Source organism: Haliotis rufescens, unplaced genomic scaffold, assembly GCF_023055435.1.
Source record: "Haliotis rufescens isolate VD_foot unplaced genomic scaffold, xgHalRufe1.0.p SCAF_5, whole genome shotgun sequence".
Taxonomy (NCBI): domain Eukaryota; kingdom Metazoa; phylum Mollusca; class Gastropoda; order Lepetellida; family Haliotidae; genus Haliotis; species Haliotis rufescens.
In genome coordinates, this window is record NW_025964223.1 from 50,474,356 (window position 1) to 50,502,034 (window position 27,679).

The 27,679-nt window shown below is 41.4% G+C and overlaps 1 protein-coding gene across 2 annotated transcripts in view; it reads right to left on the reverse strand.

The window, feature by feature from the left end:
* Nucleotides 1–842: 842 nt before the first annotated feature.
* LOC124126868 (activating molecule in BECN1-regulated autophagy protein 1A-like) overlaps nucleotides 843–27,679 on the reverse strand; it is a 36,000-nt gene continuing 9,163 nt past the window's right edge. The window contains exons 5-17 of one of the 2 annotated variants that reach the window (XM_046490421.2): nucleotides 21,787–21,970; nucleotides 21,217–21,392; nucleotides 20,499–20,597; nucleotides 19,498–19,625; nucleotides 17,200–18,954; nucleotides 16,792–16,897; nucleotides 16,294–16,457; nucleotides 11,498–11,608; nucleotides 10,947–11,132; nucleotides 10,000–10,097; nucleotides 8,764–8,820; nucleotides 6,822–6,961; nucleotides 843–6,460 (exon numbers count right to left, since the gene is read on the reverse strand). In XM_046490421.2, the coding sequence (XP_046346377.1) occupies nucleotides 6,223–6,460; nucleotides 6,822–6,961; nucleotides 8,764–8,820; nucleotides 10,000–10,097; nucleotides 10,947–11,132; nucleotides 11,498–11,608; nucleotides 16,294–16,457; nucleotides 16,792–16,897; nucleotides 17,200–18,954; nucleotides 19,498–19,625; nucleotides 20,499–20,597; nucleotides 21,217–21,392; nucleotides 21,787–21,970 (3,442 nt within the window). In that variant the 3' untranslated portion in view covers nucleotides 843–6,222. Of the gene's footprint in view, nucleotides 6,461–6,821; nucleotides 6,962–8,763; nucleotides 8,821–9,999; nucleotides 10,098–10,946; nucleotides 11,133–11,497; nucleotides 11,630–16,293; nucleotides 16,458–16,791; nucleotides 16,898–17,199; nucleotides 18,955–19,497; nucleotides 19,626–20,498; nucleotides 20,598–21,216; nucleotides 21,393–21,786; nucleotides 21,971–27,679 lie in introns of both variants that reach the window. The other variant, XM_046490415.2, reaches the window with a different exon arrangement.

Sequence of the window (27,679 nt, forward strand, 5' to 3'; positions counted from 1 at the left end):
GGTTGATGCATATCATCATCTCCTAATGGCGTGGATGGATGCTCATGTCAATCACTGGATTGTCTGGTCGATTATTTACCGACAGCCGTCATACAGCTGGAATATTGCTGAGTGCGGTGTTTAAACAACCAACCAACAAACCTTGATTTATCCCCTTAATGCTGAGCCACAGGCAGAGAAACAAGAAACTCATAAACCATTCAGTATTTCTTCTTGAAACTTTGAATACACATCAGGCATGCACAGTGCCTTTTGCTGTTCAGGAATTGTTTAAAATTTTATGATTTGCGTTGCCAATGCAGCAATTTGTACATAGGTTCAAATGAGGGTAGGGTCCATTTCTAAAGCATAACTCGTCAATGGCTAAATATTACCTTGTAAAACTTTGTATCAGGCAAGTGCTGAACTGGTGAATTTTGCCATTCAGGAGTTTGACAAATTTTTCTTTTTATTGCATTTCCAAGGCAACAAGTTGGAATTTGTTCAGAGTACAACTAGAATATGTTCAGTGTGTCTTGATGAAACCTTGTATTCACATCACACCTCACACACCATATAACGTGCGTATTCACAGCAACCTGTATTTGTTAACAGGCCAAGACCGTATGTTTGTTTGTTGTTTAACTCCACAACTCCCATATGATGGCAGCCTTTAAGTAATCAAGTCTGGACCAGATAATTCTGTGATTCTTATTTATGATCAATGATCCATGCCATCGGGGTGCAACGACATGCTATCAACCAGTGGCTGAGCCTCTTGCTACCTCTTAGTGAAGACCAGTTCTAATTTGGTGTGGCTGGTGCAGAACATTCATGATGCACAAAAACAACAATACAGTCTCTATCATCTTTTGGTTTTATTCATAGGACTGAGCAAAATAATGACCCACATAAAGTGAACATATTGTATGTAGGTATAACAATTTCCTTTTAGGTGGACTTTCTTAAAGTAATCTTCCCCATACAAAGAATACGTTTTCAAGAGGCAAATCTATGAAAATCTTGAAAAACTGAAATTTAATCCTCATTATGCTTGCAATCAAGCCTCCCTACCACCCCCCTTTCACTCACTCACACATAACACAGGGCATACATTCTTTAAAATTATTCAATATTTACATCAATTTGTAAACACATTCTAAAAAACATTGAATGTACAATCAAGGTTATTAAATATAGTGCACAAATACCCTGAAGCACTGAATTATCTTTTAAAATTGACAATGTATTGAAACACATTTCATCGAACTAATAAAAATTTGCCTGCAAGATACAATTCAAAGACTTCACAAAATGAAATACCAATCTGATACATCAATATCCTTTGTGACAATTCAATTGTAGTCTATATCTTTCATATCAAATGTGCCAAAAAGTGCTTGGTCACAAGCTAGAATAAATATTGTTTTGAAATAAACACATCTCAGTAACTCCTCCGACTAACAATGTCGACAACTTTTCTGATAACCTTTATCCCTCTATTATTTGTAATACACAGCATGCTAAACAATTTCACATTGATCAAGGTGTATAAATTATTTGCATTTAAAAATAATGTTCCAATGGATTACATCCTTTTCACTGATAGCGATATCCCAAATATACCTTGTAACCTCAGATTATCATACATCGATTGCTTGATGTTTCTATGTAAATTGTCTCACACAAACACAACATACAGCCAAGGTCATTTGCTCGAAACCTAAAATGGCAATTAATCTCAGAATCCAAAGTCAAATACCTTGGCTACCCAGTAAACATCACAGGGCCTAAGAATCACACACACACCAAGAGCAGCAGTCCTTCGAATTTGAACTTCGCTTCAAACAAATTCTGCTATGTTCAAACACTTTCCTTCGCAGTTCATTTGATATTGACTGAAAAATGAAAGTAATATGACTCCCTTTATCCAAGACGTGTATTGTAACGTGTAATTCACTCTTAATCTCTCTCAAACAGCATTGTCTCTGTACAAGGATCACACCTCTCAACAAGCAGATTGTATCGAGATCATTTTTACACTCAAGCACACAACTGAGAGCATTTTCCCACTCCCATGTACACTTTCTCCACAAACACACTTTATTGAGAGTATTTCCATTCACCCAACACAAAGTATTCTGAATCAACTGGCATAAAGCATCTATCACTCATTGTGTGCCAGAGCAATAGCTCCAAATTGCTTGTGTTTCATTGTGATGGCGCCAGCCCCAAAACAGCATAGAAGAGAAACCACAACCAGTCAACGACCATTCTGAAATAATGTCCCCCATGTTTGTCAAAAGCAAAAACATTATTCCAGATCTGAAATGGTTCCTTTCTCATGAAGAAGTGATACATACTGACACACACGAACAGGAAGGGCATTCAGTCGTGTCGCGGAAGCTGCTCCACTCTACATTCCCATCAGTTGCACACCCTGCCTGCTAGATACCAAACCACAAAGAAACATTGTCATAGGATCAACAGCAGCATTATTTTCTCGTTGCAGATTACACCTTCATGCTGTACCTTGACACACAGTCCCTTCAACAACAGTCCAAGGTGTACACAGTTGATTTGCAGCCATCCTTTGAGACTTAAAATGTTTAGAGAAAGTTTGCTATTGTTACAGTGGAAGACGAGAACAATGGATTGGCACATTGTGCCTATTACTTTCCAAATTGAACCCTGGTATTCAGTTATTTTCACATGATACCCACCACCTGAAGATTGAAGGAAATCCTGCCCAACAAGTGCAAGGGCAGCAAAATTCAAGCCACTACATAAGGCAACTTCAGTTCTACTGTACTTGAGTATATACAGATCAGGTCAGTGCTAGGTTTGGTGGTGAACCAGGTTTAGAAAACAAATGTAATCAAGTGACCACACAAGTCTCCATGGTAATGTGTAGGCAAACAGGGCAGTGGGGTCAGTGGGCAGTCAGCTGTACAAGGGTGGAACTGAAAGGTCACAATATCCATCACCATATCTGATTCACAATACAGTATGTATTGCTATACAACATAGACGTTTGGTGTGACAGAGTATGTTTTCTGCTGCATCAGCTATTTTGTGGATACCTTCATTAGGATTCATATTTCCTACTTTTGTACACAGATCTGACAGGTTTTGTTCTAGCAGGGGTATGACGGTAACTTGTGTTGTTTACTTACTTGAGTATTATTTATTACCTGTACAGAAAGATTTGCAACATGTACAGTAACAACATATTCCAGAAGCCAGAAGTACACAGGTTCGGCACACATGGACAACATGCCTGACGTAAAGATCATTTGCTTCTGATTATTAGAAAATCCAACAGAAGAATTACATAATACCATATTCCCCGTAATCACCCTGGGCACTTAGAAAATTGACAAACGGTGGTGCTCATCAAAACCATACAGAAGTAAAAATTGTTTTCAGAGATTGCATGGTAGTGAGAAAACCTAGTTCAAACGTTCATGAAACTATAATACGTCGGTAATATACAAGGCAATTATACCCCCCCTCTGAACTGCTGTTTTCTGTAACCATATCTGTAATATACACAATATGGACTGTCATGTAAATATGTTTTGTAAGGGGTACTCATAAAGATCCATTACAGATTGGACCAGAAGTTATTCAGGGGGGGCTGAAAGGAGCTTAACACGGCAGATATGGTTTGTGACACAAACTTTGTGTCCTATTTCATCCCAAATGGTAGCGAAGTCATCTTGACTACAGAATCCTATGCATGACATCCTGTGACAGTGAACTTGATTTCTCTTATATAGAACATGCAATCAATCTTGCTCATGGCTCATGCAGAATTGTGGTCTTTTAAAACTGGCTTTCCAAAGAAAAAGAGATCAGTTGCATTTTATAAAGACAGGGAGAGTTCTTGATGGAATACATGATGCCGTATGTGCAGGTTGATGCTGACAAACACATTGTCCAGGATGTTATTTCCCATACTTTTGAAAATTTCAGTAAACCAAGATTTATTCCTGTTACAAATGTTACTTTCAACCATTTCAATTGCTTTCAAAATAGACACTCTTCAAGTTTCACAAACAACTTAATCTTCTGTTTAATCAATGAACCATCAATTATGTCATAAGCTCATTGATTTGCATAAGTGATATGAACTCTCCCTGACCAGTGTGTCTTTCGAAGTCAACATCCCACATTATGATACACTGGACAAGACAAGTACACACACATACACAGAGTACACACACGCACACACATACAGCATAATACCAAGTAAATGCAGACTGGACATTCATGAAGAATGACAATATCATGTAAGCTTTGAAAAAGAAACCAAGGCAAAATGAATACATTCGAGACAAAGTTTATATGCAAAAGCATTAAAATTCTCAATGTCAGAGCTGTAACATCTTATCATCAGTGTGGGCTCCCATGCTGCCACTGAGTTGATGGCTGATAAAAGTTATATAATTGAATGATACCACTTGATCCTTCACCACCATCCACAAAATGAAAACTTGACCTCTCATCTTGTCACACAGGATGCAAGTACTTCTGATGTTCTATACTTGTAGAGGCTCAACCTGAACTGGGCTTTGTTCCATGAAGTGAACTTAGCACTATGGCAGTCCAAACTCTATGCCTAACCATGAAAGTGATGATAGTCGTAGCCTTATAATCACTCAAGAACAGTGCCACGAAGGGAAAGACTTGGAACTGTCTGGATAGGAGAAACTGTTCACAAATAGCTGATCGACACTGGATTGTTTCAAGTCTGCAATATCATATGTACACAATATCTATGTTGTTTAACAATGAACTGAAATTGTGAAGCTCTTAACCATGACCAGAGTAGAACTAAGTCCTTTCATTACCCTGTGCAACCAAACAGGCTGAGGTGTCTTATAATGGATAGCCTACACCCAAGCTTTGCATGGGGGTGAGAAGAACAATATTGACCAAGGGTAATAATCACTAACAAAAGGGTGACAAAGGTGTTTTAGATGGTTGAAATTAAGCATAAAAACCAAGGAGTCTTTGTCATAACCCTAATGTTAAAAGCCATACACCAAGGGGTCCGCACATTCCAGTACTACAAATGTACAAATCTCGAGGACCCCCTGGATTGGGAACACCGGTGTTTCAGCCTCACCTGTCTATGGCTGTGTTACCTAAAAGACTACGTCAGGGGACTGCAGTTTCCTATTGAGGTATCTTAATTAGTTCACCTTGTGCATATTGGGACAAATGCTGTAAAACTGTATATGTCAAAGTTGCAACTATTCAAAATCAAATTTGGCAAACGTAGATGCATAGTGAAACATTGTATGAACCGGTCATGCAAGTGTTTCTGCAAGATGACACACTAAATATCCAGACAACAAGTACATCACCACATTGACTAGGAGTATTCTTGCCCTATTTCAATTTGAAAATTTGAATTCATTTTTCATAACTCCAATAACATTTCTTGTACAGACTCACACCCCTTACAAAGGAGCAACCATTAGAATGTCATGCACAAATGAACACAGTTGAAAAGCAAAGCTTGAATTGTTTTTCAAGGTGGCATTAAAATCACATTATTTGAATATTTTAACCTCTCTGAGATATGGTTTAACATAGACCCCAAGGACATAGAATTGATAAACCATGGACATATCTTTGATACAACATGGACATATCTTTGAAAAACCATGGACATATCATTGATACAAAAAAGACATATCTTTGATACACCATGGACATATCTCTGATATACCATAGACATATCTTTGATAAACCATGGACATATCTTTGAAAAACCATGGACATATCATTGATACAACAAAGACATATCTTTGATATACAATGGACATATCTTTGATACACCATGGACATATCATTGATATACCATGGACATATCTTTGATACACCATGAAAATATCTTTGATACATCATGAAAATATCTTTGATGCACCACACATATCTTTGATTCATCACAGACATATCTTTGACACACCATGGGCATATCTCTGATACACCATGAACATGTTTAACACAACAAAGACATATCCTTGACGTACACAGAAATATATTTGATACTCCATGGACATATCCTTGATAGGCCACACAGGCTTATCTTTGATAACCACATATCTTTGATAGACCAGTCACAAATCTTTAATGTACCACAGACATATCTTTGATTCGGCAATGTCATACTGTAAATGGGTATGATAAAGGAAATGTGGTAACTACAAAATAATTGCTACAAAAATATTATTCATTTTCATCTTCTGAGGGTTCACTGTTTGCTCCATCAGTCTGTGTGCCGGCCGTGCGGCGTATCCCACGGGTGAGAGTCTGAGTGGCAATGCTGCTGGTGCGAGACTGTGGAAGACCCAACATAGACATGAGATTCATTCGTATTGATGTCCCCTCACGACCTGATCCACTGTTGTTATTGTCAGAGTTTTCTGGAAATTCCTCAGAGGCTCGAAGTGTTGCCTTTTTCACTCTGAAAAGAAACATAGTGATTCTGTTCTTTTAAATGTGCATCCCATTGATAGAATCTTGTTAGTATAGACTGATAATGAGAGGGTCTTTTTTAACAGATTAGAGCCAAATGGGACAAGGCTGGGATTCCCTTCTATAATAAGCAAGCAGGCCTCAAAGTGTTAGCTGAAAGTTACACATGTATCAATAACAAGCTTGTTTCCTGAGAGGAATTTTCCTCATGTCTAGATAACAACTCTTTGAGTGAGTCTGACCACCCAATCCTGTTAGTCAGGCATGAGTTACTTTATAGCCGTGCAGTCTCATCTACGCATACAATGATTCTGAGGTAGCCGACCTCTAGCTTGACAGCCTACACTTACCCGTGTCTACAGATATGCAGGTCTCCCCTGTTGGTGCCATACACCAAGCCTTCCCCTACCCCACGTAGCCATCGGGCCGAGTTCACGCTCACATGTGTACGGATGTCCATGTCACATGGGTGAAATACGTCACTGACATGCTGAAATATTTAGAAAGAAAAAACTGTCAACGCCAGAGAATAACCAGTTTCAATTATCTGACAAAACAGCCTCCATTGGAAATAAAAGGCAAAATAACAGTGAATATTATACTAAAGAATCCTTGAAAATCAGTGATTATACCAAGTGGTCATGTCATTGACATACACAGTACATTACCGTACATATGACTGCAGATAAGCCATAAAGATCGTGGAGTTTATGAAGAACGATAAACTTTGAACATTCAATTGAAAACTTATGATCGGAAATAGAAACATGCATAAATTTTTTTGATAATGACAACATTAGCACATAATAATAACTTTATTGATCATTTATAACAATAATGGCTGTAGTTGTGGCAACTTCCAAACTTTCGGGAATTTGTAATATATCGGACCGTCATTCAGGCGATGTTTCTGACAGATCACGATCTGAAAAATACTATCATGAAAGTGTATCCCGTGGATAAGCCGACCCCTTTGTACAGAATCTTTTTTTCTGATCCTCAAAATTCGGCTTATCTGCGGTACATCTCTGACATTGTGAAATATTGGGCAGTATAACCACAATAAAAGGATAATTGGTGCAATTCACTGAGAGTTATAATTTCTGCTTCATGCTGACTGGCTTATTCATGCCGATTGCTTGAAAGGCAGCCCATAGCAACATGAAGTTATATCAAAACATTATTGCAAAGGATTAAAGATGATGTCCTTCACTCTTATGAATAGACTGACTGACCAGATGTCTTCACTAATCGTGAAACCCACATTTTTCGTCATTTCTCAGAACAAAAGAGCTTGAGTAATATTCATAAAGCATAATCTACTCCCAACTTAGAACTATTGATAATCTGTCCCTCGTAAAATAATACAGACAGTCACTCAGTAAGGCTTAGGACAAACGCAAGTAATTCACTCAAGACAAATAATCTGTAATTCCTCCTGGCTAGTAGGTTATCCCTGACAGGCTGACACATACAGTATGATAAATGTACACTATGATATGTAACTAACATGATGAAATAACCAGGATTACATGCTGAAAAACACTGCCTGACAAGAAAACAGCGTTAGCTGCGTTATCACTATCCCCCTCCATGGGGCAAATAGAACTTTGTTGGTTCACATAGTAGTTAATATAAACTATAAAAAAAATCATATAAAGCCTTAAAAAGAGGTAGCCACTTAGGCTGCTCTATGTCATCAGAAAAATGTATTAAATGTAAAATTAATACACACTAAAGACCCCTTCTTTGGAAAAAATAACTCAGTCTTGATAAGTATCTCTTAGATAAGATGCAAAAACTTTCATTCAAGTAACTTCAGTAGTCTGTGAAAACTTGTCCCCATTGCACACAGTATGTACTAAGTTGAACAGCACAGAGAAAGGACCCTAACTCACTTAAAAAATAAATGAGGGGACAAATTTTCGAACTCAGTCTTGACAAGTATCTCTTAGATAAACTTGCAAAGTTCATTTATGTAATGTCAGTAGTTGCTGAGGAAACCTGTCCACATTTTCACACAGTATGCACTAAGTTGAAAAGCATGAAGCAGGGCCATAACTCTGTAAAAAATGAATGTATGACACCAATTTTCAAACTCATTCAGATTGAGACCAGTAACATGAGTGTGTAAAATTTAATTTCTCTAACTTGAATAGTTTTTGACAAAATTTGTCCCCTTTGAGAAGCAGACAAACGGACTCCATTCCTATATAATGTCACTGACAAACTATACCGCATCACATGTCTGTATCAACCCTTCCATGTACTGTACATCAGTAGCACTCTTACCCTCATTGAGTTCTCCCCGGCACTCTTCTTATCAAGTTTATACACCTGGGCAACCAGCTGAAACAGACCATAACACTGTAGTTAGACAAAACAACAGGAGCTCAATGCATATAACATACCTACATGTTACTTTAGCATTAATTAAGGCATACTATAGAATGCTCGATTTATATCATAAGTATCATATTTCCATTCAAGAGTTAAAGTGATATCTTGCAATTGCACCCTTCAATACAGGCGCAAACTCAGTTGTAGCTCGCAGTAACCATGGTAACACATGGCTCCCAAAATTATGTACATTGTAAATAAACTCATTACACTGAAACAATGTTTTTCCCCATCGAAAAAAACATCAGCTGAACACTGCGAGCACCTAACACAGGAAATATCAGTAAACAAACCCGAACTGAAGTGAGTGAGTATGGTTTTACACCAGCTTTAAGCAATATTCAAGCAATATTCACAGCGAGGGACATCAGAAATGGGCTTCACACATTGTAACCCATGTCAGGAATCGAACCATTGTTGCAGTAATAGCATATCAACATAATTATGCTAAACGATACGTAAATCACACCGCTTGCATAAGCCCTATCTGTTCTTATTTCAGAATAAGTGTGTTTGTTTACAAACAAGTGAAAAGTCCAGTCACGTGAGAAAGCTATACCTATACCTGTTGTCACTGGAGCAAAAATGGAATAAGGTGAGGAGAGCAGAGTAAGCTCAGGGCTTATCAGCTATTGTTTTACAAACAAAGCTTCACAACGGTCAACGTCCTGGCCCTTTAATCTCTGCATATAAAACAATGCCTTGGAGAGAAGAAATAGTGATGTTTTATCTCAATCATCAATTTCTTTCATTGACATAGTGTGTCATAACTACATTTGCTGAAGGGATACAACATTGCCTTGTACTGCACATAACACTTTATAAATCTTTGTTGCACTATGAATCATAAACAACTACAATACACTAATCTTATTTCAAACTCTGATATGCAACATGCAGCATAAATCTTGTTAGGTAGTCTGAGCATGTACTGTTGTGTTGGTCATGTATCCCCTAAATCTCCACCTCGGTCAAACCGCTGATCAACCATAATGCTCATCAATTATTTGGACCCCAAAGGTGGCATAGTAGCAATGGATCACTGTATTGACCAATTCTTCATGATGGTCATTTCAATTCCACCCAAACCATGGTTTGGATTACTTCTGGTGAGTTGCTGTGCCCTACCTGGTTAGATGTGAACACCCAGGAAAGTCTCTTGGCAGCGAGTCCCACCATCACACACTGGTTCCGTGGAGACATGCTCACAGATATAGCATTGGGCCCTGGAACCATTAAAAACATGTCACCAATTGCATCACATCTTTATGGTTTGGGATATTTGCAGGAAGAGTCTGCAAGGGAATGGTGAACTTCAAGTGTTTTCAAACACATTTGTAAGTTTGGATTGTATTCAGAATTAGGTAGCTTACAAATAAAAACAGCTGTATCATAGATTAAGTAAGTAAGCAAAAAACATTCATGAAACATTAACAGTAAAGCAGGTAACAGCTGATGATTGGACTTTCAAAGTGCAGTCTAGATCCATTGTGACTACAGGATCCCCATCCATAGATAGAGGACCAGGGCCAGCCCTTTGTCCTTCTGACAGTACAGTTTTATCCCAATAAAGTACAGTCTATCTTAGAGCACTGGTAAATTCTCGAGCTCCACGAACTATACACTGTCAATCACACAAACTCCACCATTCACATTTCAAGCAGATTGCACGATTTCATATAAACTATACGTTTCGTGCAGTCAAGTGTTTGTTGCTTAAGGCTCGTCATGCTGAAATGTACACGTTTCACAAAGCACGAGAATTTCATGTCTCTATAACCTGTATACTTGACAGAACTTCATCAGCATATCAATGTACTCCACCTGACCAACACAGTGACCACCCATTGGACAAAAGTATTTGCCTGTGCTTTAACCCCTCTTTCAGTTAGCATCATGGGTACCTATCCTCTTGAATCTCAACAGGTTCCCAAGTTCATGAAATGGCAATATTCAAGGTAACAATGGATGCATTCTAAAGTATGAGAGAAATACTAAGCTACATGAACATGTTATAGATTTCTTCGTCTGAGGTGTCTTCACCCTTGATCAATTGACAGGTAAATCTCACTCACCAAAACTTTTAGTAAAAAGACATTGAGCAAAGGAGTCTGGATGCAGTGAGAAGACAGCCAGGATGTTGTCATCAGGGAAACCACGGTGGCTGGGGACGAAGGTTGCAAGGAAGGTTGCATCCTGAGATATATCACAACTGGCATCATTATGAAGCTTGCAGTGAGGCACCACGATGTTGGCTTTTGCTGAAGAAACAATGATAGACATCAATGGAAATTTCATGCCAATGAATCGCAAAGTGAATGCTCATGAAGTCTTAAATGTCCAAATACCAGTATATTCCAAAAATATCAGCAACCTCAAGATGTTCACTATACAGGTGTTACTTATGAACACATTATGACGAGTCACTGGAAAGTCTACTGTCTACGGTGTTTATGGGTGAGTATATGTCAGCTTCTTCAGGAGAGGTTCATACCAATGTGACTCACGAGTGATATTAGTGATATCAAGATTTTCATTTTTTAAGCAGTAAGTATGAATGAAGGAGAGTCAAAAGAATGTCTACTGTATGGCTGACATAATTTCTATAGCGGAGATGTGTACTCACACTGACTTATGTCCGGGATCTCACACTTGGTGAAGTCCCAACGCTGTATGCGATGTGTCTGAGGGATGATGTTACTTGCCACTGCAGGCTCCCCTGTTCCCATGAAAGCTCCTGAAATGTTCATTCCATGTCCTATGAATTATGAAATACAAAATCAATTACATACAATGAATACCACTGAAATAGAATCTAGTGGAAAAGATGGTGAAAATAATTGTAGAATTTTCCTATTCGGAATATTCTATAAGTAATACGTTACCACGGTTATACCGAGGCTGTTGACCCCCACAACTGCTCTTATAGCGAAATCTTCCACAGAGATATCAATCACCTCATGCAGCACGTGCGTAGCCACCTAGCTGCCATGTGACACCCTTTACTCTTGTCTCTTGCGAAAGCAAGTGCTCGGGGGACGGACGGGCGGGCAGCAGCCCAGTGGTAACGTATTACTTATAGAATATTCCGAATAGGAAAATTCTACAAATTACATTAAGGAATACGTTACCACTGTTATACCGAGGCTGACAACCACAGTAGGCGGTGGGGAGCACCTACAACCCGAAACCTGACTGCTCGTGTTTCTTCCGACCAGCGGAAGTATACAACAAGGCGGAAGCACTCGATGCGCATGCTCCCAGCTTGGCGTTACCATATAGGGATACCAAAGCACTGTCAAGCGCATACCGTAAGGCTCAATTGTTATTGACAAACGATTGGTGACTCCAAACGGCCCCACTGGATAGGTATTTCATCGCCGCAGCGGATGAGAACACAGTATCCATGTGAGCTGAATCTTAGATCAGGTTAAACAGTCGAAAAGAGGGAAATTAATTTCATTCGGACCGTATATCCCAAGAACAAGCCTACTTAAGCGTATGTAATAGGCGCGTGACCTAAATTCAATATTTGAAAGCATGCATTACAAGGTTGCAATACACGACAGACAATTAAGTACATAATTGTCAATTCAAAATAAAGAAACACACAGAAAGCCGCACTCACCTGTGGATGAGCGCGCTGGCTTGTGGGACCCCCACTCCCGTACCCACGGCTGTGAGAACGCTGGAGTAGACCCAGATTGACAACCGTGCAAGGTCTGAAGCCTGAGGAGTTCGGAATTGCGCCAGGCACACCCCTTAGATGACTGCTTGTGCCGTTGGCGGGTAAGCATAAGCGTCCATGCCCGTCCAGTCTAACGCGAGAGCATCGTGATCGATGGCCCTCGGGTCCGGGACTGGTGATACAAACAACGGGAGTTGATTGTTGAACCGTGTTGCGAACAGGTCGACCATCGGACGACCCAAACGTTCGCACAGCCACTGAAACACTACTTGGTTAAGCATCCACTCCGTGGGGCTCGGATCCCAAGGCCTCGATAGAGCGTCGGCCAGTACGTTCCGCACACCTGGGATGTGACGGGCGCGTATCTGGCACGGGACACTGTCCACCAGAGCGGAAAACTCGAACGTGAGATCGAGTAGCAAGTGACTGTGGGTTCCCCCCAGTTTGTTCACATAGGACACTACCATCGTGTTGTCGGTGCTAGCATGAGCCAGGCGCCGACGAGACGATGCTTCCAGTGATTGACTGTGTTTATCACTGACTTGAACTCGAGGCAATTGATGTGAAGACCTAGTTCGTCTACGCCCCAGTCCACTAGAGAGGCGTCTGTATACAGGTTCAACGTGGCCCGGAAGGGCCGCATAGAGACTCCTGATAAGACGTTGCAAGGGACCGTCCACCACTCCAAATGCGGCCAGAGCTGATCCGGGAGGGCGACGGTCGCACTGTTCTCCTCCTGTGCTAACAACACGATTAGAAACCGTTGCAGCGGGCGGAGTTGGAGACGACCCCGATCGGTGCAGTCCTGGGCTGACACAAGTAGCCCTAACAGCTGTTCCCAAAAGTGAACAGTCTGTTGCACTGCTAAGACTTTGGCAATCATCACCTGAATCTTGTGCCACCGGTCTGGGGGGACAAAGAGGCGATGGGTCACCGTGTCGAACCGACCTCCGATGAACTTTAAGTTCTGTGAGGGGGTTAACTCGCTCTTGGCGAGATTGACAATCCACCCCAATTGCTCCAAGAGCGAAGGGCGAAATCGAGTTGGCGTGACAGGGTGTCCGTCAATCGATTGGCCACTAGCGAGTCGTCCAGGTACGTGAAGTACCTGACACCCCTCCTGTGGAGGAACCCCACTATGGGGGTGGTTAACCGGGTGAACAGCGAGGGAGCGGACGAAAGGCCGAATGGGAGTACAACCCACTCGTAGGGCCTGCCTTGAAAGACAAACCTGAGTTACTTGTTATGGTCTGAGTGAATTGGAACATGCAGATAAGCATCCTTCAGGTCGATTGAAGCGAGCCAGTCGGCCGGCATGATCAGAGCTTTCAGGTCCGCCAAGGTCAACATTCTGAACTTGGGCGGCTTGTGCAGGTAAAACTCGTTAAACGATTTCAGATTGTGAATCATTCTGAGTTCGGCACTGTCCTTCTTGGGAACGAGAAATATCCTGGAGTAAAACCCCGGTGTTCATTCTGGTAGAACTAACTCCCGTAACGCCCTCTTCTCCACCAACCTGCCGATGGCATCGGCGAGGATGCGAAGATCAACTTCCGAATAGAAACCTTCAAACTGGGGCGACGGTGAGCGGCGGATCCGCTTTGAGATCTAGCCGATAGCCGTACTGGATCGTGTTGACCACCCACGGGTCGTCGAACACTTGTTCCCAATTCTCCCAATAAGTCTGGAGTCTGGCTCCGACAGGGGAAGGGAAGGGAGGCCTGACAGGCTGCGGCAGGCGCAACTGTCCAGGGCTGAATGACTCAGGTTCGCAGACGGGCCAACCGAAGCTGGCGTTGTCGGCACACAAACCTTGCAAGTGAGAGTCATTCGGAGGAGCCCTTACCGTCCCGAGATGTTGCCCTTACCGGGGCCCTCAGGGCGGGACCTATTCCCGGAGAAAGAAGACACCGACCCCTTGGACTTACCGGCCGCAGCATCCTGAGGGGCACTCAGTTTAGGGGCACCACCCAGGCGTCTGTGCAGAGACCCAACCAGATCCAACGTATGCCGCGAAGCCGCGGCAGACGAAGCAGACTGCTGTTCTTTTAGAACACCAGGGATCCGATTAATAAACAGGGTCTGCGCAGACCAAGGCTGCGAAAGTAACACCTCTCGGTTGGCGGCGTCCAACCCAGAGGCGGCAAGGTACGCTTGCCGCCTTAAGAAATGGCACGTGCCGGAAAGAAAGGCCGAAGCCCCGGCAACGTACTCAAGGGTTGCATTCAAACCGATTAAACAGTTATAAATGCGCTGGTCTCGGTCTGTGGGGGAACCTTCGACCAGACTGGCCGCCGCCGCAAAGTAGGTGTCGCCATGTGACATAGCGAGCATGGAGTGCCGAGAGAGGGTGTCCATTTGCTGTAAAGTCGCTTGAGTGACTGTAGCAGCAGGTTGGGCACGGTCACCCAACCTCTCCACATGGGCCTCCGCGGTAGGACCTGCCTCTGGGGAGGCCAGGTCATGCACCGGGAACGAACCCTTTCTCCACGACGGAGGAGGTAACGGGAGTCCCCGACCGGAGGCCGCCGCGAAGGCTTTCTCCAAAGACGGCTTGATATCTTTGAACAAAAAGCAAAACATGGTTACAACACACACACCAAACATATTCACAAACATAGATTTTCCGAAGAAAAACAAACGATAATAGCGATAACATAAAATCCATATATTATAGAGATACATATATATATTAATAGGTGATGCAAAAAACACCCCACGATTTACCACTAAAGGTGGATGGAAAACACAAAGTGCCGACGCCACACCCCGTTAGTAGCGAAAAAAGGCGGGAAAATTTTCTAAGCACCGCATAACAAACGCCCCGTAAATTACAGTTTACTTAGGACTAAGAAACAGTTATAAATATCACCAAGGATAGCAGGAGGCTGGTAGAATGCAGAGCAGTCAATATATACGTCTTGCGAAGGCAAGCGAAGAGACAAGAGTGAAGGGTGTCACATGGCAGCTAGGTGGCTACGCACGTGCTGCATGAGGTGATTGAGATCTCTGTGGAAGATTTCGCTATTAGAGCAGTTGTGGGGGACAACAGCCTCGGTATAACAGTGGTAACGTATTACTTAATGTAATTGTACAGTTAAACATTGTTAACACAGAATTATCTAGACAATCATAAATATCAAGAATCAGAAATGTTTTGGAGTGCATCGTCATCGGAAACAATATAATATCGACATAATCGTTTGTGAGTTAACAAAGATTCACTGGTGTTATTTTTTCAAAATGTCATATATCACTACATTTACAAAGAGAGTAAAGTTGGAAATATATACAAAATAAGATACTCTACAAGCAGAACCTCACTTAATGGCATCAATAGAAAGTGAATATATCATCATTTTCAAAATTAGTGCATTTGAAGAGCAGAAAGAGTCTTCCAATTATATCACAGCATGCCAGCTTAATGTGAGATGAAAGCCCAAAGTATGGAGAAAGGTTGTAGACATTTATAATTTAGATGAACACATGACTTTTCGAACATTAGCAGGCTTTTGGGCTCCTTGAGATCTGCTCCTGTGGTATTTGAATCTAAGGACACCCTAAATCTTTAACTCTTAACATCAGTATTAAGTAAAGGACTCTTTGACTGTCATTTCAAACACAGCATGGGCATAGCACCAACCATAGCACAGGGATTTGAACTCACAGCCGGCTTAGGCAAACATGTTCCTTAGAGCTTTAGGAAAGTGCAACTTGTGTATTGTATTACCCACCTGCTATAGCTCTGTTGATGGCAGCATGAAGGGCATCATTTGGCCTGTTGAGGGTGTCGTCCAGGATGCTGACAGAGTAGTGAGGGTGTAGGTGGCGCTGCTGTAGGGCATGCCAGCTCCGGTCTTCCTGGTAGGCATCCTCTCGTGATGGAGTCACACGGACACTGCATAGAGTGAGTGAGTTGGATTTTATGCCACTTTTAACAATATTCCAGCAATATCATGTCAGGGCACTTCAGAAATAGGCTTCACACATTGCACCCATGTGGGGAATTGAACCCGGGCCTTCAGTGTGACAAGCGAATGCTTCAACCACACCGCCCGACACTGCGTAGACAATAATCAAGTTAGTTCAAACTAATTTTACCTTTGTGCAATTTATATATGAACATCAGTTGTTTTAACCTGTGAGTGGCCCACTGCAAGTTGCATTACTGGGAACCCATTAGACAAACTATCAGTGTTTTAATTTAGGAACTGCTATTGTAGTATAGTTACCTTGAAACACTTGGGGGTGGTAGTGGAGGTTGAGTGACAGTAGACTGTTGGCTGTCTCCTCTCAGAAACATCTCTAGAAGGTGGGTATTTTGACCACTTCCTCGAACTACACAAACAAACACAAATCATTCTAATGTCTACAATCATCCTTACTCCAAGGAATATAGCAGTTTATCAGCACTTAACTTTCTGAATTTTTTACCAAGGGAAGGTAACTCTGACCTGCAATCCCCTGACAGTACAAACTGCACTGCACACATCATCACATCATTGCAGGTCAATCTACACTAAAAGGAACTTTTTTGTGGCCGTAACATTTGGCCCTGAATCTATGATTAATGACTTCAAGATATAAACAAAGAGATATTTTAACTTAATATAGCATACATATTTCTCCGACCTACTGACCTGGTGTTGAGTTGCTATAGGCAGAAGGTGTGTGAGAGAAATCACCCTGATCCCGTGGCCTTGTGATGGTGATGAGAGGAACATGCTGCGAAGCTTGCCCTGATGTCACTGTCGGTGCCACAGACTCCACGCCTTCAGGAGAAGACTGGTTGGAGATTCGACCTCGAAGGTTGAGAATCCTCTCCCGATCTTGATGTAAAGCTCGCAGTCTTTCTGTGAACCTCTCCCGCAAAGCAGTGATCCTACGATCCAGTTCTGTCACTTGTCTTTCTAACCTTATTGTAAGGGAGGTTAAATCTTCCCGTCGCGAACCATCGGTAGGAAGATCTTGAGTGATTCTGGAAAGAACACTTGAAGTGGTGTGAGACGGGTTGTTGTTTTGATCACTATCTTCCAATACATTTCCTATATCACTATGTCCTGCAGCTTCACCAGCTGACTCTGCCCCAGCTGCCGGCTCAGTCTCCTCCACCAAGCCTTCCACACTCTCCATCACCGAGTCCTGCTCAGCCATAGCTTCATCCTCATCACGTGGCGAATCCTCAATGCCTGCCCGATTAACCGGGCGCCGAGCATCTTCACTGAGACCAATTACATCTGTGCCCTGGTCAGAGCACTCTGGAAGCTCCATAGTTCCGCTGGTCTGACTAGTGCCATCTGTGGTGAGGGTCCTCTCCTGGCTGCGAGAACTGGAGTTACGAGAAGACTGAGAAGTTTGATCGGCAGTGGATTCGGATGAATTGCGATTTTGTTGAAACATCATCATATTAAGGAGCCTACTAGTGGAGGCCACGCTGGGCCGACTTCTGGGGATGACAAGTCCCGTTGAAGTGGGCATGGGGGTTGGCAAGGACCAGGTTGTCTGATGACCTGTTGTAGAAGAACTGCTAGTTGTTACTGGCTGGCTGTTGTTGTTCACTATGCTGGGGTTCAGTGTTCTACATATTGCACAAGGGGGATGGGAAGAAGAGTAGGAGGAAGGGGTTGTGTTTGTCTCAGTCATTCGGCTTGTGCGAGGGACTTCACGGAACGCACTGCCGGTAGGTCTTGAGCGAAGTCGGTTTAAAGAAGACACATAAGGGGAAGACACAATACTATTAGGTCCTGAGACTGGTCTTAAGGAGCTTGAAGATAAGTGTTCAAATCTTAGACCAGATCTCAGATTAGCACCAAAACTCAATGTTCGAGGGCCAGCTCCAGATGTAGGGGGATTGGAATCTGAACTACCACTCCTTCTCAGATTCATCCAGTTACTACCACCAGAGCTTCTAATAGAGTTCACAGACATGGCACTGCTGCCCCGCGAGTATTCATTTGGAAATAATGGAGGACGTAGAGCACTAGCACTAGTAGTAGGTCGCACTAACAGGGGCCGTTGAGCACCAACTTCAGCCATCTCAGACAGCTGTGGAGGAGTTGTTGCCCCTGGTGTTCCTGATCGCAAGTCCATGTCCTCCTCTTCAACAGAGGGCCATACTCTGGGTGGAGGACTCCATGTCCCAGGCTGTAGACTGTGCAGTGTCGTGAACCTCCGCAGCTCGTGAAGGGGGTACGGGTTGTTTCTCCTTCTACTGGAAATGCTGGATACGATGTCCCGAGCGTGCCTGGTGGTTTCTGTGATAGAGGAGGCATAGTTTCCTGCCCGCCGGAGTCTCTGCTCAACCTGTGAGGAATAGTGCCTCCCCAGTAGGGAGTTGCTCTCTGTGGAAGAAGAAGTCTGGCTCCCATCGGAGTTTTCAACTTCCATGCTGCCATCTGGAATGACATAAAGAAATCCATTGTTTCTTCACAGAGATATCTCTTTGAGATTACACAGCAAACCTCTACCTTCATAATTTGCATTTAGCATATGGGTACGCATAAAAAAAGTGTGTAAAACATTATGCAGCTCTTTGTCAATTTGCATTCAAATCAATTATCACTCAAAGATGTTTTATTAAAACAGCTGTGTGAATATGAAAAGTGACAAGGTTCAGATCCACCAGTGATAAAACAACCCGAGGGTCGACTGCTGTATTTGGGTGCCCGCTCAGTTGGAGGCCCTAATCCTGCAGTCTTCCCCAACCCTATCCCTTAAGTAAGCATGTGAATAAGAGAATATGTGTGCCAAACCTGAGTGACTGATGACTTTAACTGATCAAAACAATGCAATGTATCCTCCAGGTATTTCTTTCTCCAAGCAGAAGCTACACTTCTACTTCTCACACTCGTTTATAAGAACAGCTTGACAGAGCCTAATGGATATTACACACACCAAAAGATGTCAAAGTACATTCAAACATTGTGTTACTTGTTTACCTTCATCCCCCCTGTTGGCATTACGTAGCCTTTCCTGCTGGTAGTCATGGAAACGCTGAATAACCTGCTGATACCGCCTCCTGTTGGCATATTGCTGAAGTCTGTTTGGATGTGGACCATTTGTTTCACTGCAGAACAAGTTTCAACATTAATAGTTCATACTGTTTCTTGAAATCATTTTCTAAAATATAATAAAACTGTCTTAAACCAAAAATCAAATAGTTTCCAATTATAAATCTAGAAACATGTCATTCAGCAATCAAACAAAGATACACTATCAGGATATGAGAGTGAGTGAGTGAGTATGGTTTTACGCCGTTTTTAGCTATATTCCAGCAATGTCATGGCGGGGGACACCAGAAATGGGCTTCACACATTGTACCCATGTGGGGAATCAAACCCGGGCGAACGCTTAACCACTAGGCTACCCCACCGCCCCTATCAGGATATGATGATGCTATTCCATCTGTGGCACATGCAGTCATGGAGATCCCTCATTACGTCTAAAAGCAACGATTGTCTTTGGGCTATGTTCAACTATGGGAGTTACAATAGGTCTTCAGCAACCCATGCTTACCATAAAAGGTGACTATGCTTGTCGTAAGAGGCTACTAATGGGATCGGGTGGTCAGGCTCGCTGACTTGGTTGATGCATGTTATCGTATCCCAATTGTGTGGATCAATGCTCATGACATCGATCACTGGATTGTCTGGTCCAGACTTGATTATTTACAGACCACCGTCATATAGCTGGAACACTGCTGAGTGCGGCATTAAACAACAAACAAACAAGCAAACAAACAATCATCTTAGCCCCAAGATCGCTTTATGGAACGAGACCCTGAACCCCATGTTTGTCCAAAGACTAAATGGGTACTGGGTGCTTACAAGGTGTGATACGGTGATTGTTTATTGGTCGATACCTATTTGCAGGCTGACATGAGATAGCTGTAACATGGCTGACCGCAGCATACAAGAGTTACCCCTCCCTACAGTCTTACTTGATGTGCAGGACATTGGCTGGCTCCTCTCGGTGCACGGTGGTGTTGTTTGCAATGCCTGTATACAGGTAGTGTCCAAGGGGATCAAACCGAAGCCATCTGCAAATACAAGTAGTCAATAAGCTTAGGCAAGGATCATGGTGTATATTAAGTTAAAAACATGAAACGAAGTATTGCAATGTGTGAACTGATATTTCTAACTGTCTACCATATTTCATCATAAGCACCTTGCTCCAATATGAAAACAAAGGCTAAAGCTTCCTTTACTACAATGCACAGCTTTCCTGATGGTCTGCAGCCTTAGTTATTTTCATATATTGAAGTATTCAGAAGCCTACAAGAGAGTGGGTAGGTTCAAGCTTGGGCCTCTTATGCACACTGAGGTGCATTTAGCACCTGTTCTTGTTTTCTAACTTTTCCACTGATTCACAGTAATACATCAGATTTAGATTTCAATGGACAATGTACAGCATTCAACAAAACCAATGTCAGCAAGATTGCTATATCTAAGCAAATGGTGACTAGACCTGTTGATTTAAAGAGCTGGTTTGGGCCATTTACTGTTTAGGCATCTTGTGTGCAACTGAAAATTTGATTTAAAAGTAACATTCTTTATCCATCAACTTTCTCTTCAAGTACATGTCATTATCCTTTAGTTAACTAAAAGGCAGATTCAACTAACCGACTACCATACTAATGTGACCTACATTACACCCACCTTATTCTTTCAAATTCATAGTTTGTCCTGGAGAATGCGAACGGCTCCGGTTGGCTCCAGTCCCAGAAGTACACAGTGTTGCCAGTAGCAAACACCAGCACATGGTCCATGGGGTGGAATGCTAGAGAGGCTATCACCCCATTGGTTGGAGAATGCCAGACCTCACTGCCCCCTCCCTGAAACACAACACACACTGGTCAGCAGTGACATTTGGTGAATTCAAATTAAACTACTCAAAAGAAGTTGAGAACACCCAATTCTTTCATATTATGAGGCTATAGAGAATCGGTCATAGATATCTCATTATATTTTCTGATGGTTGAAAGAGGTTTGTTTCACAGTATAAAACACCACACAAAGGCCTTTGCTACAATACAATCATAACTCCCAACTCCCATAACTCCTTTATGTAACCTAAATGGTATAACCTGTGCTGAACCACTGCTTTGCTGAAAAGATATTTCAAGATCAAAATGATTTTGTTTCTTTCCAAGGGTGAATAACATCAAACTCATGGTACATGTAAACAGTTTTTCAAATCATCTGCCTTGGTTTGTTTTCTATACTTACATGCAGGTCCCAGATTCGGACCTCTCCCCCCAGACAGCCTGACGCCAGAATCTCATTGGAAGAGGGGTGGAAGGCTACACACCAGGGTGTCCTGGGATGGCCGGTGAGCACATGGGTACACTTCCCAGATGTGATGTCTGTCACACGCACAGTGTGGTCACCGTGAGTAGATGCCACTTTGGTGCTGAAGCAAAACAGAATCTTTATCACACACCTGATTATACTCTGCTGAACCTGACCTTGTTCCTTGAGGTTTTCTGCTTTGTGTTTCAATCTAGTGTCTCCCTGAATTATAAATTTGTATCATATGTCTTACAGACAGCTTGACTTTCATCCTGAATTTTAAACAATGTACATATTAACACAGAAATATTAAATAAACTGTGTTTAACATGATGCACTATGAGCTAAAGTTATGTCTGCTTAGTGTGACAGAAATGCCCAAGTCATTTGTGTGTACCACTTTGGTGAAACCCATGAGCGGACACACCAAGAATAATAGATAGGTGAATCAGGGATTGGAACCCACATCTGGAAATCAGCATCATATCATAATTATGATAATATAGGTAATCTGTAGTCACCTGTTCATGATAAGATATCAAGACTAGCATTTCCACCTGATCCAGGTGAGTCTGACCACCTGAACCAATTGAATTGTCTAATTCGCCCAGCAACGGACTTATTAAAGCTATTGATTGACAGGTTCAACAAGCTTTAAACTCTAATAGTAATTCTCTTTTAGTTTTCCTAACTGAAACATGTTTTTGTATTACACATTTGCACAAGAGATCCAGTGTGAGTATTGTGCCTTTACATTATGCCGCTGACCACAGATGTATATCACATAGACACCGGTATATGCTCAACATCACAACCAACATATTTCCAGTTCATGCTCTACACAGGATGAATCACAAGCATCTTAACTTTTCCTGCATTGAATTTCAGATTTAGTCTTAATCCTGCACACAGGATGCACCATTCTTCCATCAACAAAACCTTGCAAAATACACACCAATCAGGACCAGAGTTAGAAACTATTAGGAAACTTGAGGTGTCATCAAGTGTTATTTGTATCTACAGGTCATCTAAATTACTTACTGTTTAACATTAAAGTTATGACAAGGACCCATTGACATGCATGCTTAATTTCTTATGCTGTATGACCCTTCAGTTCCTTATATCCGTCAGTTCCTTATAAGTGTGTTTGTTATAACCGTAGTTTACTGTATAATACTTCCTCTTGACAAGATTGTGTGCAGAAATATTTTTATACAGTTATCAGGGATATACTCCATTAAAACTCTGCACTTAATTACCATCAGATAACATTGATAATTGATCCTGAAAACTGCTTACGGGGTATGTACAAATACATGAAAAATGTCAAAAACCCAATAGCATAACCTGATAACACTGTGTTATTATCCAATGTATCCTTTTCAACTTGCGTACCTATATTTCATTAGATATTTATTTACTGAAGGAATGCAGGCATCACACATACATGAACTATAGTCTACTGCTGTGAATAATGGAAAAACAAGGCATTATATTCTGTTATATATATATATTACTCATAAGTCATTAAGGGTTGAATAATTTCACATATTCATTTTAACATCTCGAGCATCCTCATCCTCAATTGGGTCAACTGAAGCCATATGATGTCACACTCACTGTGTTTCATTGTTGTAAAAAATATGATATGATAACATCAATTGTCCATGACGTCAGTTTGTTTACGTTTCGTCATCTGAACAATTGGCTGCTTTCAGTAATGTTTGTCTGTTGGGTTTACATTTCATAATTTTTTACTTCATTTTGTCTCCTAAAATGTCATTGAGTAATACATAGAACAACCAACGCTTGAATGGTTGCTGTAACTGTAAGTCCCTCACCAAAGGCTCAGGATTATCACCATTCATTCACTTGGAACAGATAATCAGTAATTCCTCGTAGCTCGTTGGTTATTCTGAGTATATCGCAGTTGTAAGTTTATATGACATGTAACACTGCATGGGGCAGCACATGAACAGATACAAACAAGAAGTCGCCTGAAACAGCATATAAGCAGAATTATTAAACAAAGGTCTCCGGATGGGTGTAAAAATTCCCAATAAACTGGACCCCAGGGCCCAGTGCTTAAACATAGTTAAAACACAATGTTAAAAGTTTAAGGGTTCACCTCATTAGATTTACTTATACCGGCAGGAAAGATCAAGCCCCCCCTCCCCCCTCCAATTTCAAACACTGCTTACGCCATTTCTCCCATCTTTTACTGCATGACACCATTAACTTTATTAACATCATCACTGTTATTGGTTGTTGGGCAGGCTTGTCTTACTTTTCACACGGTCATGACAAATCAAAAGCAGATAATATATCTCTCTCCAATTCCTCCTGGCTTAATCAGTGTTAATGACACAGACAGACAAATTATCCCAATCTCGTCTTAATGTCTCCCGATTTCACCCAGAAGGATCAACAGGTCCTTGCCCCCAACTATCACAATGCTACAGTGAATAGGAATAGAGGTCATACCAGATGTCAGCCTCTCAATACGACACCTCAAAGCTGTCACTGTATCATCTGAAACTTTAAATTAAATCTTGTCACCCAAATATTTCATTTCAGTAGGATAGGATCAGTTTCACACAATTCTACAGATAATGCTCAGTTGGATAGAAGTTCTTTTGATAATATGTTCACATTTCTTATGAACCATGTATAACGTTACTATGGTTACACAACTACTGATATGCTGAGTTTCTCGAGCATACAGCAATAGTGAAGGAGGAAGCTTAACGCCACTTATAACAGTAGTCCAGTTATATCCCAGCGTATCAGCATGATGTGGGAGGAAAGCAGGATGCAGGTCTGAGACATTTACAACTTTGGTGAAACCCACAAGCAAGAGTATGGTACTGACAAACCATGACCCATTATCAGGAAGAACCCAGATTCGAAACTCACAGTGATAGGTTTCTGGCATACCGAAGACATCAATAGTGTCAACAGTGAAAATAAAGACAATACCAGTCAATGTAAGCCATAACTGTTCTCAAGGCATCATTTTCAGAAGAGTTTAGGGTTGATGTATGGACTTATATCAGCTATGCTTACAAGAATAAAAGAATTTGTCTTAGACCCTGGCATTTTTCTTGTGGCAAATATGTGTACTGCAAAAGTTACTTCAATGTAATGACAGGAAAAACTTTCCTGACATTTAAGCAATATTTTGGGGCACAAACTGGTATGATAAACAAGTCAACATGATACAATTTTTCTTCTTATATGTGTCAACCCTGACTGTGCAATACTCAGCTGAAGAGGTTACAAAGGAGAACCAAGCCTGTATTCATACAGGTGTGTGACCAGTTACCGCTGAGTACACACAACAATGCCTGGACAGTCTCTCACACCCTGGACATGTCCCCCATCAAAAGCTTGACCTGACCTCTGACCCACTGCTTGGACAGGGAAGGCCATCTGTTGCTAAGCCCCCCTCAACATCCTGTTATAATGATGCTTACAGTAATCAGTATGGTTGTACACAGCTTGAAGCAACATTCCAGTCACATCGAGACAAGGGACACCAAGAATGGGTCTCACACATTGTTTTGTTGTTTGTTTGTTGTTTAAAGCCACACTCTGCAATATTTCTGCTCTATGACGGCGATCTGTAAATAATTGACTCTGGACCAAACAATCCAGTGATGGACATCAAGAGCATTGATCTACACAAATGGGATACGATGACATGCATCAACCAACTTAGTTAGTCGCCCCTTATGACGAGCATAGCTGCCTCTTACATAAAGTCAAGTATGGGTTGCCGAAGACCAATTCTAACACAGATCTTCACAGGTCACTTGTACATGTACCGTAATAGTATGTGGCACCTTTAATTATGCATTACAATTTACACATACTGTGTACCCGTATATTTAAACATGCTAAATAGCAGAGAACTGAGTTTGCATAATTTCATGAATGAACTATTGCTGGGATGCTACCCTAAATATGCTCAAACAAGTTTCTCAATGGACTTAAGCTACAAAACTGACTGACGAAACCGAGTGTTAACTATGCCAAACATTCCTACATGTAGTGGAGTGTATCATGATATAGAGTAGCACTGGGACATGGTAGGTGTAAGGATTGCTACAGTGACTGTACAGGGATTAATCCAGTCCACACAGCAATGTGGTGGTAGTTAACCATGATACCACATATAGGTATGTTTGTACTTAACAATGAGCCAAGTGCCCCCCATCCCTGCTGCCATCAATTAATCAATATGACTACTACACTGTAAGTATAGGCCTGAGGCTACTTCTCGGACAGATACAACTGACAAGTTCACTGTGACATAGGTCAATGACCTAGGATACTTCAACATAGGACACTCACCTATAGTTATTTTCAGATAAGTATTATCATGTTAATCTCCAATGTTTCTTTCAAATCTATATTGGTGTTGTTATCTACATGTCCTATGAGTCAAATGTTTTCCATTTGGAAATTTCTAAGATAACATAATTTACCCTTAATATTGAATGGTCAATTGTCTGAACTGAAACTGCAATACTCAGCCTACCTTTATCATTTTTATAATAATTTACAAAATTAAAAAGCAACACTTACAGTGAAATATTTTCAGATTTGTTTTCAATGACCCCAGTAATGTTTGTCTTAAATTGCTGTTTAAATGTCAAATAATGCCTTTATAAGGTATAAGGGAGAAGTAAACTGGGTTTGGGCTTAATCAGTTATATTATTGTTTAACTCAAGAATACATAAATACAGAAACAAAATAAACAAAAACTGAAATTGCTAGTTTCATCATCAATACTGAAATCATGACAAAACATGATCCTACACAATGTGTATTAATCCCCATTATCAGAATCCCGGCCATATCATGCCATGTAACTCCCAGCTGTCCATAATACCCTGTATCTTGTGTAATAGACAGAAGCAACATGGCTTGTGTTGTTGACCCTGTCACACATGCTGCCACAGAGATGATGAAACCACTACTAAGTGGACAATTAATTGTTTTTTCTTAAAATGCTGCTATAGGTGACTTTTTTGTCTCCATCCAAGTGCTTGACACAAAGTACAAACACAATACCTGCAACTGCTTGATTAGCCAATTATGGAAATGCTTGTATTGTTTTCATTGGTCAATCACTCAACAAAAAAACAATATTGTGTGTTGGCACCATTTAAGGTTTAGTTGCCCCTTCGCATGTTCTTCAGTGAGCAGGAAGTGTTGTGATCCTCCATTCAATCTGACAACACTGATACATTTCCAAGCTCCTCTTTTGTGCATTATTCACTGCGGTACTGAGTTCATGTAAAAGGTGCCTGTATTCGATCAGTAAAGAAATACCACACATAAGCTGAAATGGCCACATGTAATGGGTAATTACATTAGGTTATGATGCTGTTAATGTTATACGATTGGTTTTCTTCCCTTTTTTCATATTTGTATCCAAGCAACTCAAAATTAAGTGGGTTTTCGTGACTAATTTTGGAATCTTACGAAGTCACGCAGCTGATAATGATTGTAACAGTTGCACAGGGGAGGGGTTTGCATTGATTACAACAGACCATAAAACCTATACTAATCTAAATGAGTCGTGCAATGGAATATTCCTTCACGTCTCCATGAAAAGATTTGTACACCGTGATCATGAAGATTTCTTGCAATACTGCAGAACACAAAAGTCAACATGCGAATGATGGTATCTAGTAATGGCTGAAATACTTCATCATCCCTCTCTTCATCTTGATGATATGCTGGACAAGTGCACTGATCCACCTCAATCTGAAGGTGGGAGGTTTGCTTTCAATATCCCTTGGACTCCGTTTCCCCGTT